Here is a 15,389-nt window from a genome sequence, read left to right as displayed (position 1 = left end):
TATAGAAAAGTAATCATTTACACCTTGCGCAAATTATTTAAGCACATTAATGGGCTCTTATGACCTGAGTTAGGAAATAAAACGACCCTTTGCCCTGTAGACTCCCAGCAAAATTTAGCAATTAAATGGCATCCATATCATGTGATCCCCGATTTAGCAGTTGCGCCCACCCTCACTAGAGCTAGAGCACTATATAGCTCCTTCGGAGCAGAGTAGCGCAATCTAGAACGCCGCCTCTCGGCGACTAGCGGCGAACGCCCGGAGGTTCCAACTGCGGTCAGAAATGCATGGAGAACGTGAGAAAATCGTTGTTTCTTCAGTATTGTGGGAATATACGGAATGGCAATCATTTTTGACATAATAATGGAACATTTTAGAATAATTTGCGCTAAGTTTTGTGACCCGCAAGAACCTGACTTTTTTTAAAAAATTGCTTGAGCGGCATCATGCAGCAGACGACACGGCGACGTCACACCATTCACGTGACCCGCTCCGGCCAACCCGAAAAGCCCATCTCCGCTGCGAGCAAAAATCGTCTGCTTCAAACGCCATTGCCTTGGAAATTGCCTTCTCAAAATTTGCACACGCATCCGATATTATTAAAGCTTTGACAAAGTGTTTAGTGCTTTACTAACTTCATGACAGACTAGTTTTGAAAAGTGTGAACTCGCCGTTCATTTTTTAATCAGCCGTGTTGTATCGATCTCCATGTATTCTCCCATAGGGCGGGCCGCCTCTTGGAACCCTGAGTACCACGTGACTCGCGCCGAGCCGCTCTGTCGGCCATCTTGTCGGCAAAACACGAGGTTCAAAGGATTGCGCTACTCTGCTCCAATAGCTCCTACGGAGCAGAGTAGCGCAATCCTTTGAACCTCGTGTTTTGCCGACAAGATGGCCGACAGAGCGGCTCGGCGCGAGTCACGTGGTACTCAGGGTTCCAAGAGGCGGCCCGCCCTATGGGAGAATACATGGAGATCGATACAACACGGCTGATTAAAAAATGAACGGCGAGTTCACACTTTTCAAAACTAGTCTGTCATGAAGTTAGTAAAGCACTAAACACTTTGTCAAAGCTTTAATAATATCGGATGCGTGTGCAAATTTTGAGAAGGCAATTTCCAAGGCAATGGCGTTTGAAGCAGACGATTTTTGCTCGCAGCGGAGATGGGCTTTTCGGGTTGGCCGGAGCGGGTCACGTGAATGGTGTGACGTCGCCGTGTCGTCTGCTGCTTGATGCCGCTCAAGCAATTTTTTTAAAAAGTCAGGTTCTTGCGGGTCACAAAACTTAGCGCAAATTATTCTAAAATGTTCCATTATTATGTCAAAAATGATTGCCATTCCGTATATTCCCACAATACTGAAGAAACAACGATTTTCTCACGTTCTCCATGCATTTCTGACCGCAGTTGGAACCTCCGGGCGTTCGCCGCTAGTCGCCGAGAGGCGGCGTTCTAGATTGCGCTACTCTGCTCCGAAGGAGCTATATAGTGCTCTACTCCGTAGGAGCTATATAGTGCTCTAACTAGAGCCTCCCTAGCCGAATCTGGTCGAATGGCGCTCGTGAGCCAATCGTGAGCACCGTACGTCAATCGACCAGATTCAGCTGGGTTCGTTGACACTATCTGTAGATCAGATTTGCGATCCTTGATCAGATTTTTTAATAGGGAAAGAGGCCGCAGAGGACTGCAAGTGTTGGATTCTTGGGGCGCTTAGAGCACGTAGATCGAGTTACGGCCATAAGGGGTATTCACACGAGGGAGAAATCCCGGAGATTTCTCCCCGGCACGCGCATCCAACGACGAAAACGTCAGGCTTTGCGATGTGCAAAAGCCTCGCGTTTTTATCTCGTGATGCGCGCGTGCCGGGGAGAAATCCCCGGGATTTCTCCCTCGTGTGAATACCCCGTAGGCCATCTCAGAAATCTCTGGGGTGCCCCTTAAGACGTCCTCAGAATGTCCTTATGTCGTCTCTGTGGATGTTTCCAGGACACTCTCAGGACGTGGTGGGGCCGGACAAATGGACCTTCTGACGGTCACTTGAAGACTTGCAAAGACCTCCTGGGGAGGTCTCTACATCCACATAGAGACGTCCTTAGGATGTCCTCAGGGCGTGCTTATGCCATCTGTGTGGACGTTTCCAGAACATCTTCACCACGTGGTGGGACCGGACAAATGGACTTTCCGAGGATCACTTGAGGACCCCGTAAAGACATCATGAAAAGGTCTTTAGATCCACATGTCGACAACTTATGTCCTCAAGATGTCCTTGCGTTGTCTGGGAGAACGGAGTAATGTGCATATAGAGTAATGTTTGTGACAAAAACCGAGACGATGGCAAACTATATTTATTCGGCTGCTCCTGTATCTCAGAGCCGTCGTTTTCCCCTCTACGTTCTACCTCGTTGGTTCAGCTGGAAACCTCCAGAGGCACTTTTTCAGGTTAGGCAGTTCCCGATGATGAGTCAACTTACTGGCTAGGTGGCACAAGCCGCCGCCTAATTCATTGGGTTTTTCTTTTCTAGTTGTACGCATCTATTCATAGTAAATTTTTGCACCATCGCTCGATGGAAAAAAAATGGTCATTCAAATAAGCGGACTCGACATGACGTTATACTATCACATTTTACCACGACAATGATGTGCAGGTTTTATTTTGTAATCCACGAAAATTTTGCCTTTTCATTTCGCCCCCTAGGTGTCAGCGCGTCGCCTGTCAATCACGTGATTAGTCCGTATCCACGCAAGACGGCCAGCGGTCTGTCCGCGATATCCGTGCTCGGTCCCAAATCTCACTTTTCCAACTTCGACAACAAAACACTGAATGTAGTTTTGTGGACACCGTTGACAAGATGGCCCTCCGGAAGGTCAAGGGAAACTTCGAGCGCATGTTCGACAAGAACCTGACCGACCTGGTTCGTGGGATACGAAATAACAAGGAAAACGAGGTGAGTTGACATCCAGAAAACTCCCCTTTTGCACTGAGGCCTAGTGGTGTCTTTCCGCGGGCATTCGGCCTCCGGAGATCGCCCAGATAAAGTGAACGAGCACGTTCGTTGTCCGGGCTCGCCTCCGACGGGTCTGAGTTGCACTCGGCGACGAGGAGTCGATCTCTCATCGGAAACGTAGCAGTCGCGGGCGCTAGCCCACTTGCCTGCCACTGTGCAAAGGCCGCTCAGAGACCGCTTTGCACCTGCATCGGCTCCGACGATTGCCGGCGTGCGGTTTTAATACTCGACGCTGCTCGTTTCGGAGCGATGTCTGTCCGGGCTACTCGGCCGAGCACTCCGATCCGGCCGTCCGTATGGAGTCCTCATGGGTTCCGTGTCAAAATGTCTTCCCCTGCCCCCCGCACACGAAAAACGGTGTCGTGCAGTATCGCGGGCCTACGGCACTCTTCGCTGTTCTCAGGGCCTGCCCGCTCGCCATCGGCAAATATCTGTGTATCACACCTTGCTGGCTTTCTTGTAGGTGACTCGGAAAGCTGGACTACGGTAGTTGACCCATCTTTCGCGAGTGTTGTAGATGATTCGCATGAATGCGACTTGATCTGGTTATCGTAGTTCTTGTAACGCTGACTTCTCTCCGAGCAGCTCACGGGAAGTTTTCGTGAATCTTATAATTAAAAATTCGCTATTGTAGAGATCTAGTCAGTTGGTTGCCTTGGATGATGCCTTCATCACAATTACAAATTTGGGAGGAGAAAATAAAAAGGAAGGAAACATGCCCACGAAAGTTGTGTGGCAAAGCACGCGATATATAAAGTTTTATTAAAATGGCAAATGTGCCGCAAATTTCAAATGAGTTTTGGTACGCCATTCCAACCCACGTAGCACCAGAATGTTCTGAGAACATTCCGGGAATGTTCAAAAGAACGTAGGCAACATTCTTGAAAGAGTAAAGCTATACACACTACGTCGTGCACCTCGACCGGAAATGGCTATATGCACTACGCGGAGAGCTCATGCCATTCGGGTCGCCCTTTTCGGACGGCGCGTGTATCGCTGGTTAGCACGTTAACTTATCCCCCTGCCTGCATTCACACCGCTTTGCGGCGACAGTGTGCGGCTGCTAATTACAAAACTTAACCCGTACACGCCAGCCGACAACCCAAGCCCCGCTATCCCCGATTGCACCTCCGGAAAGGGAGTCCCATACCATCTAGTTCTGCAAAATTTCGTCAACAACATTCTTGTTTTTTTTTTTGTCAATGTTAATTGTAATTAACATAAAAACAACATAAAAAAAAATGTTATAGAGAAAAAAAATAGTATGCCCACATGGGGATTGAATTGGGGCCCCGCTGCGTAGGAAGCAGACATCTTATTACTATGCTACGCCACCGCTTCGGAAACTCGTATCCATTCGCTTTATACGAGTTTCACATAGTGCGTATGGCCATTTCCGGTGGAGGTGCACGACGTAGTGCGTACCTTGGAATGTTGCAAATTTACGTTAGAACATTCTATCAATGTTGTCAGAATGTGGCGCAGGCACTTATCGCTACATTCGGGGATCATTTTCTAAGGGATATTCTTAGAACGTTCTGAGAATAACATAGAACATTACCGGGGCATTCAATCAACATTAAAAATTCAAATATCCTAGCAAGTTTTTAAGAATGTTCTTAGAACATCCAAAGAACTTCTGTAACTTTCTTGAAATGTTGCAAATTTATGCAGGGACATACTTTAAATCTCCCCAGAACGTAGCGTGGGTACATATTGCTACATTCAGGGAACATTCACTGAGGTCTATTTACAAAGATTCCAATGTTACGGTTTGCATAGGCTACAGGCCCAATGAGCTGCACTACATATATGGATGTGATAAAGCTCCTCACAGAGTGATATTTTTTAATCGAAACTGATTTTAGGAGGTATAAGCTCAAGCTAGCCGCTTTCCCAGCGCACCAGCCTGAGCATGTACTAATGACAGTTTACTCTTACCTGTCACTTGTCAACTTCTATCATTCAAAATGTGCTGTATACGTAACCGATTACACACTCCAAGCTAAAGAACACAGGTTGCGTAAGAGCTCTGTGAAGTTGGCTTCACCTGCGAAAATTCTAGGATTGTTCTCAAGCAAATGTTCCAAGAATGTTGTGCATATGAATGTTCGAAGGGGAACGTTCCGAGAACATTGTGCATATGAATATTCACCAATGAACGTTCCTAGAATATTGAACAGCTTACCTTGTAGGGAATGTTCGCATACGAACGTTCCTAGAACGTTCCAAATGGTGGTTTAATCAGAACATCCAGGGAGTGTTCGCACAACATTGAATGCTATTTGGGAAGTACCAGCAAGGTGCCAGTGTCGAAGCACAAGTGCGCATTGACGATTTCTGTGCTGCTAAAAGAGAGGCTTGTTCCAGAGACAGCTATGAGTGCACAAATACTAAGAAATAGTACTAAGAAGACTAGGAAACTAAAACTAAGAAATTGAAACCTGGCCCGTACGCATGCGGTACTGGACACCTGCGTGGGAAGTGCCGTGGTTCTTCAGATTTTGCTCAGATCTGAGACTAGCTGAAGGTAGAAATCTACCAATTTCCCATGACTCTGTGACCACTAAGGCTGGCTTTGTATGGAGAAGCTTTTTCTGATGACTTGGCATACAACACGCCACAGCCACTGAAACGGCAATGTGCTACCTTTTGTTGTGGTCATATTTCGAAAGCAATTCACTTCTCTTTTTAGGCATAAACTTTCAAAGTAATAACATGTTTTTACAGCTTTACATAGCATTATCAATGCTAACTTGTCATTGTGAGGCCATTAGCCCACAAAAATAGTTCTTAGCAAACTAGGAGAAATTCAAACCCTGCCTCCACTTATTCTCATCACTTCCATAGGGGTCACATGAAAATATTAGGTTATCCTGATTGGGTGCTGCCATCCCAAATATTCTCAAGTCACAGCAGACCTATCATCGGTATCGATCGGCATCGATCCCCAAGTACCAACAAAAGTGTATCGAAGAGAGTATCTTGAGTAGAGTATCTGAGATTGACGTGTCTGATACTGAGTTGTAGGAACCCTAGCTTGGGAGCATGCATCAAGTTTGCATCTTTTAATAGTGACAAAGGCACCATCGCACAAGACACAATTCTTGCAATTGTAGTTTGGCTATCCATTGGACAAAGTAAAGGATTTCTTCAAATTCTGCACCTTCTCCATCTTCCAGCCCTGGAAAGAGACAATGTGCATCTACAACTTAATTTTCAGCTCTGGATTGATATTCTACTTGAACGTTGTAGTGGAGATGATGTGTCGGACATCTTGTATATTGAAGGGGCCGACGGCTTGCACTAGATAATGCCAACGACATCATCGAGGTCAGCTTGAGGGGTGAAACGGCGGCCTAACATCTTGTGCCGCCATTCACAGGATCACGGGCATGCACATGCTTCTCTAATGCCCACAGAGTATCTTTGCTCTGCAGCTGTTGGTCTGTGTGGGGCGAAAGCAGTCATTTGTACTTCATTGCCATTAGACTGCTGAATCATGGTACTATGTCTGTATGCAGACGCACCGGTAGAGGTGGTTATGGAAAAGCTGTGATCATACGTCTTCATAACCGTTGGCCAACAATAGAAAAGTTGGGATCTTTTTGAATGTGGTGTTGGCTTTGGTATCCTAGATGAAAGGAAGGCCTTTTTGAAAATCCTCGCACAGGGTTTGACTTTTTTTATTTACATGCACTGCGACCTCATATGAGGTCATTTCAGCACTGGAAAATACAGATACATTAATAAAACAACACTGAAAAACAAGATGCCCTTGAAAATGAACTGAAAACTATGTGCATTAAGGGAAGGAAAGATTGTTAATTGCGCTAATAAAATCAGCACTAGAAAGAATATGCATCTGTCCGTCAATTTCATTCCATTCAACAATAGTTTTCGGGAAAAACAAATCTTTAAAACTATTTTTATGATGCTGAAATGGAACACCATTTAATGGGTAAGGTTGTCTGGTGTGCGTAGTAGAAGAAAATGAAATGTATTTAGTTTGCTCGATGCTGCAGTCTTCACTGACAATTCTGAGATACATTTTGGGACAATCTGTCTTTAGCCTCCAACGCAGTGGTTCCAGCCCAAGAGATGACAAAGTGGATAAAAGAGAGAAATTGGAGTCGCACCTATTAAAAAATAAATCTTACATCCTTAGCCTGGATAGATTCAAATAAATTGACTTTTTTTTTTTTTTTTTTTTTTTTTTAAATAGGGGTTGCATACAACAGATCCATGCTCTAAAATATGCCTATCTTTCAAGACAAAAGATACAATGGTTGCAGTATTAATGCAGAATTGCCTTCCCACTGAAGGGGGAAGGCACTCCAGTCGTGTGATTGCTGTGCGATACTGCACCAAAGTGCTTACTCTGCTACATCCTGCTTCATTTCGACAAAATGTGATGGATTTGCGCCAACGTTGCGCTAAAAGTTAATTTCACCTTACTAATACTGAAAATATAGCAGCTGAAGACCCATTTCTGAACTTTTGATTTACGTAACATACTCCTCGATTTGATTTCTCTATTAACTACTGACCGTACTCAGAGGTCATATAATATTATTATGCCCGTGGTCTGTTCGGGTGGGGTTATGTAGCTTCGTTGAGAGTGCTTTTCACCGCACACTGGTGCACTGTGGTGAAGCGAAAACTGCGGAGAGGGCATCGCAATCTTTTTCAGTCATGCTTCGCCGCAGCGCAGCCACTTACCGTAATATCCTGAGACGTTCCCGACTACTGAAAGATGACCCACCTCTATTTTTGGCTTGATTTGCTATTTTCTTTTAAATATCGAAAAATAGCCCGCTCCTAGTAGTCGCAGTGTTCGGATCAATGATGACATCAGCGTAAATTCGGCTAGTTAGCTGCGGCAGAATATAAGCGAATATTGCTGACTGGAAAGTATGCAGTCATTTTTGCTTCATTGCCCCTCACCGCAAAATTAGGTTTGATAGGCAAACACGATCTAAGAATAGTGTGTTTTCACATTTTCTTGATTTTACACCAAAAGTTAGCCCACTCCTTACTTTTGCCCGATTTGCTGTCAATTTTGGGTGGGCTATTTCTCATGATATTATGGTACTAAGGGGAAATCACTTTTCCAAAACAAGGCGTTGTACGCACAGTCGTCGAGTGTATTAAAAAAAAAAAAAGAAGAAAACTTTGCGAGTGCTGATGTAGCACTTACAATGTTGCAAATTGCACTAAAATTTTGAATAAAACCATTTAGTATGTATGATAGACTGCAATCTTCTGATTTTTTTGTTTTTTTTTGTTCAAATTTGAGATTTAGCATGGATATGTATTGCGGGAATATTTAAATGGACTTCTTTATAAGCTTATTTTTTTATGCCTTCTCTCTGGTCCAATTATTGCTTTTACATAGGTTCCATCTGTATGATGGAACAAAGTATTGTTCAAAATACCGATTTTTTTTATTGTGAAGTCCTACATGTAAATTGTCCTTGATGTTAATAATAAAACGACAAAAGCTTTGTTTTTCTCTAAATTAAAGATTCCAGTATTATTTCAGCCTTTAGAACTTCAATGAAACATTAACCTGGGTGTTCAATATTTTTCTGTTCTAACAGGATTTCCGTGGAATATACTATTAGGTTTGCTTTTAGCTCTCTAGCTAAAATAACCATTCACAGCAGTTAATACTGTCCCTCCAATATTCAGCATAGTGTTGACGTGCTTGGTACTTTGACGCGCAACGGCTAGTTCTGTGTTTAAGGGTGTGCAATTGATGGTGCAAAAATGTGGCACCTGCCATGCATTTGATGTCCAAGTTGCGCATAAGTGGGAAGGTAAAGTAGACAGTGTCTCTTGATGTACAGGCCGACGGATTAATCTTAGCGTGCAATAGTTGCAGTGGTAGGGGGCAATGAAAATTAAGTGAAAACTTATGCTCCAAAATGACTCTAACCAGTCATATCACTGCAACTCTGATTTAGCCTTTAACAGTGAGCACGGTGTAGGCAGTGAGTGAAGCATGTTAAGGTCCAAGGGTGTTGGCTGACTGCCAAACACCTGAACTGCGAGCTCTGCTCGCCACACAACCCGCCACACAACCCGACTGCGGTAATAAAAACAACTAGGAAAAAAAAAAAAGAAATCGGAAGAGATGGGGAGAAAGGACTCCGAGCTGCTTCAGAAAGACTTCGCCAGCTGCAAAAACTTTTGCCAGCTGCGAAAAAAAACAACAGTACAAGAGGAGGATGTGGTGACGCTAAGCACGGCACCGTGACACATGCCCAGAAGTCTGAGACTTGAGTTAACATTCGCTGGATTGTGATAAAGCACAATTCTGCATATGATTGATCAATAAATAAATATACAACTCTAATTAATTTTTTTTCACCATCTCAAGGAATCACAGAATTTGTAGGATGTCCGTTTGTAATGTCCAATGTTTGTTCAGGTGGAGCCAGTTCGATGGGAGCAACAAAACTAGCTCTGGGCAGTTTCTTTGCTGCCTAAGTAATATTTACACAGTGAGATCAGCCAAATGAAAGGAACATAAAGAAAAAAAAAAATAAAGGTGTCGATTTGTGTTTGCTATATTTTTGCCGTGTAAGTAGCGCAGGATTACACACTTGAAGATGCTCATACAACAGTATAAAAAACTCAAGTTTAGAGAACAAATAAATGTTGCCAAAAACTTCAAAAAGTATGCATACTTTGCCTTGCAAGTGTATTGTCTTGCAGCATCCAGTCTAGTTGTAATTTATTCTATTGAAGTACAGAGCCCTAGCGTAACCTGAACAATCTCTGCTGTTTTCTATGTTCCTTTTACAGGAGAAAGGTGGTGATTAAAGGAACTAATCCACTGGGACATGCAACATAGGCACAAAAATTTCATGTTTGGCATTAATCTGTTTGAGTGAAATGCAAAATCCATCTGAGTAAAGGCACTGATGCCGTGTTGAGGATAACCCTCTCAAGCTGCTTTCATGAGTGCCTGGTTTGAAGTGCTCTTTGGGTACGCTCTACCCAACACTGCCACCAGCTTTGCAGAACACTAACTATAGTTTGTTGCAACTCAGGAAGGTAGGGCGAGGGTAAGACGGGCCGGGGAGGAGGAAGCAGACGGAACGCTAAAGAGAGAAGGAGGTTTCCCTCTATCTTCTCCAGCCTTCCGTCTGCTTCCTCCTCCCCGGCCCGTCTTACCCTCGCTCTACCTTCTTGAGTTGCAATGGACAATAGTGTCACATTGCCTGATCTATCCTGTTAGTTTCATGCCGCAGAGGCAATATTTTGGTGCAGGTAATCAATAGTCTGATATCGCTAAGCGTTTGGTGCATGTGTGACACCTCATTAGTTTATAGGAGGCGGGTGGCAGTGCATGGAGACTGCTCAAGCCGTCTCGTGCTCTTCACATATAGTGCTCTGGTGAGGTTGTGGCAGCATTGACATAGTAGTCAAACTGGCTGGTTGAAATCGGTCTATTGAAATAACTAGTACTGCGGAATGGTGTCACATGTGAGACATGTGTCCTTAAGAGAGTGAAAGGAATTATGTTTATTTAGACAACCATGTCTGGGAGGGCAAAAGGTTGCCTAAGCCCCCTTTCCAGTGCGGCAACAATCACAGTATTCACTCTTTCTCGCGTGAGTTGAAACGTGGTGGTGCCATGTGCAAATAGCCCCAACCACTTCCGGTTCTGAACTAGACGCCGGGTTTCGCAGTATTTACGAAATTAAATATACACGCTATCTTTAGGAAATGGCCATTTATAGCCCTGTCAGACTTCGTTCACTCTTATGATAAAAGAAAGATGGGTAAAAAATAAGGAAATATATGTGAACCAGAAGTGTGCCAAGGCTACCCAATAGATGGTGCCAGTGAGTTGCCAAAAAAAGAAAGGGTTAATTCAATAATCTTATTGAACGATGCCTTTAATTAGTACATTACTTTCATATACTCGACTGAAGGAATATGGCAAAAATAATAAGAGACACGGAACCTTTGTTTTAATATTGATAATATGTAACGGAGGCTCTAAAATATACTGCCTTTTACTGGTTCTCAAAGTCTGCCAAGAATTGCAGCTAATAATAATGTCTAGTGTTTTTGGAAACTCGTTTAGAAATATCTGTATCAAAGAGCTTAGCAAGTGTTGGGGCCCATAACTTGTGCAAATTTTATTTAAAAGGTACTTTTCATACCATATCGTTAAAGTTCCATGTTTTCTGAGTTTTTTTTTTCTTCTTTTTTAAATTTGGGGCATTGAATGTGGAAAAAAATACCCCCCTCCCCCCCCCCCCCCCCCCCCCCCCCCCAAAAAAAAACAACAAAAAAAAACAGAAACACGGAATTCTACGATAACAACGCTCCACTGCAAATAGAGGGGTCCCTGGTTTGATACCAGGACCAGGCTGATTTTTTTGGCCTCGCACCAGTCACCTAGCTATGTTTGGAGATTTGTGTTTGTCCTTTGTCCTCCTTGTTCCTCTTCTCCAGGGATTATTTTCGTCATTCTTGTTCAGCTTGCTTGCACCTTTGCATTAATTGCATCATCACCCTACAATAGTTTATATGTTGCTGTTTTCCCTGGGTACATTTATAGAAACAATGACTTGTAGTTTTTTTATCTCAGTATAAATTAATATTTATAATGCTGGTAAATTGTAAGAACCCTTATTAAAAAGCTTATTAAGCTTTCTGTGGAAGCACAGAAAGCTAAGTTGTGAGTGCATTGAACAGCATCAAATAGAATGATGGCATCGTTTCAGGACAACATTTAGATTACTTAGCAAGCCTCTTTGCATAGTCTGTCGGATGTACAGCAAAGTGTCTGGAAATTTAGGATAGATTAGGAGAGTTGCATGTTTTGAACATATTGTGAATGACTTTCTACTTTCAGCCCAAGTACATTTCACAATGCATGGACGAGATCAAAGAAGAGCTGAGGCAGGAGAACATGTCAGTCAAGGCGAATGCGGTGGCAAAGCTGGCCTATGTGAGTGCTCACGTTTGTTCTTCCATATATTGTGGATCTCTTTCTGGTGAAATCAGTGTAATGTTTTGCCTCTTGGTGTGCACAGTGAAACACCGTTAGTGTGAACAAGCGATGAGTTTTTTTCTATTATTTTAGGATCAAAGGGCTTTCATGAAAACTACTACAGGGTCGTCGAGATAAATCCGGAAAATTCACCATATTCAGGAAAACACACAGAGGCAAAGAAAAATGAATATCGACTGTTTTCTGTGCTTTGCTCGTTCTGCAGTAACGTCTTCCTGGCTGGCAGATTATCTGGACGTCTTGGCAGTGCTGTAAGCTTGTGTCATCTTGTAGCCATATCGCACAACAATTTGCTTCGGCGACTTTCCGGCGTGAGGTGATTCAAGTATTGCTGCCCTCCGGTCGTATTCCCTGCTAATTTTTTAGCTATTCGCGGATTTTTTGTTATGCGATGGTCCGCTGTCTAATCACATGGCCGGAGAGGCGCAATACGGCGATTTAGCTTCACTGTATTGTTGAGAGACGAAATCTAGAAAAAGTCTGGATTTATCTTGACAACCCTGTACAGCATGGTGGGAGGTGCTCATTTGGGGCACTAACCTAAGTGGTTAAATTTGATGTTCACTAGTATCTATTAGAAGTGAAACACGAAAGACTGCCCAGGTCATGTTTCTGCTAGCAGCATCCTGTAGTGTATTTCAGTCCTGTTTGGGGAGCATTATAGGGTACAGGAACTTTGTTGATGCCTCATTATCGTAAGGTGACAACGGTGATTTGTTGCATTGATTTGCATCGCATTGTGCTATCTATTTATCACATTTAGTTGACAATCGATACTTAGGGCTTTATGGGAAGTGTGCAGTTCAAAGAAAAAATTCAGCTGAAAACATCACTTCCATTGAGATCCAGTGGTCTTATCGGTTGCCCTTTGGATTTTCCATTTGATCCTGATGTAATCCGAGAGAGTTTGCATGGTAATACTAAAATTCTTGTTGTACCTTCTGTTTGTTATCATCAACTTTCCGGTTTTGTGACAACAGTGACTTTCTTCTCTATTGTCGTCGTGTTGTATTTGCCACATTCTGTTAGAGCTAGAGCTGTAAAGAAACTAATTGCAAGTTACTGTAATTTGTTACATTTTCAGTAACTAAATACTTGTTACATTTTCAGTACTTAAACAAATAATAAGTTACAATAAAATGTTAGTAACTGTAATTGTTACATTATTGTTGTAACTTGGTTCAGTTGGTTACTTTCCGAAATTTCCTACGCTGTTCTTGAATGGATGTGCCGTTGTTCGCAAAACGTTGCAGAAAGTTACAATTGTGAGTGTATTACTGTAGCTGTAACTTAATTACATTTGAACTCATGTAACTGTAATCTAATTGCGATTTTCATGAGTGACTTTTACAGCTTTGGTTAGAGCCTTCCTTACCGCAGCCAGCAAAGTTACATTAGACGACGGGACTAGTTGCAAAGCCATCTCAATCAGCTAAATGTTGTCCCCAAGCGGTGTCATTCTTGGAGGTAACATTAAGCCAACCAAGATCACTTTACTGCTTAGCCCATCAGCAGTAAAGCGAATGGTCATGGCTGGAAGCTCAAGAGACCATTGGGGGCTTTCTTCTAAAGACTCAGCCATCGTTGCCTTGTTCGGTCTGTGCAGCTTCAAATGCTGGGCTACGACATCAGCTGGGCTGCCTTCAACATCATCGAAGTGATGAGTTCTACAAAGTTCACCTTCAAGGTGAGGAAGGTCGCCCCTTTGGCCTATGCCTGTTTTTCCGGGAACAGGCCATGCAGTGTACAGGTCCTCCCCCCCTCTCCCCGTGCATCGTCTCTGGTGCCTCCCAGTTGCGAGTTCAACGCTGAATTGACGGTGCCATCGTGCACACGCGAAAAGGAAGTTTAAGATGTCGTCGCAAGGCAGCCAGCACACTTGCATGCGTGGTGTGCGTAAAGCAACAGAGAAGAGAAGTTCCGAGGAAGCACGCTGTGAAATTGCGGCTTCGAAGCTGGGGTGCGCAACCACAGGAAACTTTTACCGGAGTGCTAGCTTTGGCACGTTTTTCTTGCGGAGATCGTCATTGTTGGGCGTCGGCATGCCGTTGTTTGCGCAGGCTCAAAAGTGCTTCCCAAACTTGTCTGTGCAACATCACCACAAAGCAACAAGCAATACATTCTGCATTACCACTGCCTTTGCCAGATTATTGTGGGGAAGAGGCTAATTTTTTTAGTTTGCCCATTGCTGTCTGGATGGGCACGTCTCTGCGATTGTACTGGTGGGTTGAGGCACTCTACCTTTTCTCTAAACGACATCTCTTCTTTTCAGCGCATTGGATACCTGGCTGCCTCGCAGAGCTTCCACGAGGGCACAGACGTGCTCATGCTCACCACAAACATGATTCGCAAGGTGAGGCCTCGTTTTCTTTGCACTAGTAAGGGGGCAGGCCTTCATTGGTCACAAAATAAGTTCCCAATTTGGCACTCGGTCCAAGCATTGTTTCGTCCTGACCTGTGGGGGACGCCTTTAATCCTGGACAGCCAGTTTCAAAGATCAGTTGATTTTTGCCTCATCATTATCGAAGCCAACTCTCCTTGGGCTCTAAATTTTTATGAAATTGGAAAGGATGAGGGAAGTGCAGCCTCAGTTAGGTCTCACGGTAGAGCCTCATTGATATGTTTTGCCAGCTCTTCTGTTCCCAGTTGCAGGTAAAATGAATGTGAGACTTGTGTACTTGCACCTTTTGAAAAGCTTTCTTTTTGCCCTCTGTGACTGGTACATATCATACTTTGTGTGCAGGACCTCAACAGCCAGGGCATGTACGACTCCGGCACGGCCATGAGTGGGCTGGCATGCTTCGTGACCCCCGACCTCGCTCGTGACCTTGCCAACGATGTCATGACCCTGGTGAGTCGGCCTCGTTGAGTGCATCATTTCTGTTATAAACCGATAACTTTATTTCATGTATCCTCAGGTCCTACGGCATTAGAGAGTGAAGTGATTCCAAAGTATAGGAATGATGTAACAAAGTGTAGGTATTATTAGTACAGTTAAATGGCTCCTAGTTATACAATAGTGGCTATGGTGTTCTCGAACTGCTGGAATGGGGACCCTCCACAGACCTTGTTCGCTCGTGTTGGCCGTGCTGTAGCGAGGCAGTGGGAGAGGGTGTTACCAACGGAGCACAGCTGTTAGTTTAAGGTCGCAGCATACACAACCATCGGCATAGTACTACTAATACCAGACATGTACAAGTTCCTAAAAACGTGTAACTAAACCCAACCACTCGTTACTCTCTCGGAAAGTAACTAGGTGAGTACATTGCTCGTTGCTGAGATCCACGAGGAACGTGTTACTTGAGGTCAACATTAATGAGTGACTTTCTCGTTACTCTGGATGCG

At 43.9% G+C, this 15,389-nt stretch overlaps 1 protein-coding gene across 2 annotated transcripts in view; it reads left to right on the top strand.

The window, feature by feature from the left end:
- Window positions 1-2,711: 2,711 nt before the first annotated feature.
- The window catches only part of LOC8051413 (AP-3 complex subunit delta-1), a 95,538-nt gene continuing 82,860 nt past the window's right edge, over window positions 2,712-15,389 (top strand). Inside the window, exons 1-5 of one of the 2 annotated variants that reach the window (XM_029971310.3) lie at window positions 2,712-2,944; window positions 11,886-11,981; window positions 13,651-13,731; window positions 14,317-14,397; window positions 14,788-14,895. In XM_029971310.3, coding sequence (XP_029827170.2) covers window positions 2,849-2,944; window positions 11,886-11,981; window positions 13,651-13,731; window positions 14,317-14,397; window positions 14,788-14,895 — 462 coding nt within the window. In that variant the 5' untranslated portion in view covers window positions 2,712-2,848. The remainder of the gene's footprint in view (window positions 2,945-11,885; window positions 11,982-13,650; window positions 13,732-14,316; window positions 14,398-14,787; window positions 14,896-15,389) is intronic. The other variant, XM_029971309.3, reaches the window with a different exon arrangement.

This window comes from Ixodes scapularis, unplaced genomic scaffold, assembly GCF_016920785.2.
Source record: "Ixodes scapularis isolate PalLabHiFi unplaced genomic scaffold, ASM1692078v2 PGA_scaffold12__126_contigs__length_90152505, whole genome shotgun sequence".
Classification (NCBI taxonomy): domain Eukaryota; kingdom Metazoa; phylum Arthropoda; class Arachnida; order Ixodida; family Ixodidae; genus Ixodes; species Ixodes scapularis.
Note: the sequence above shows the minus strand (reverse complement) of the source record. Positions and strands in the feature narration are given on the sequence as shown.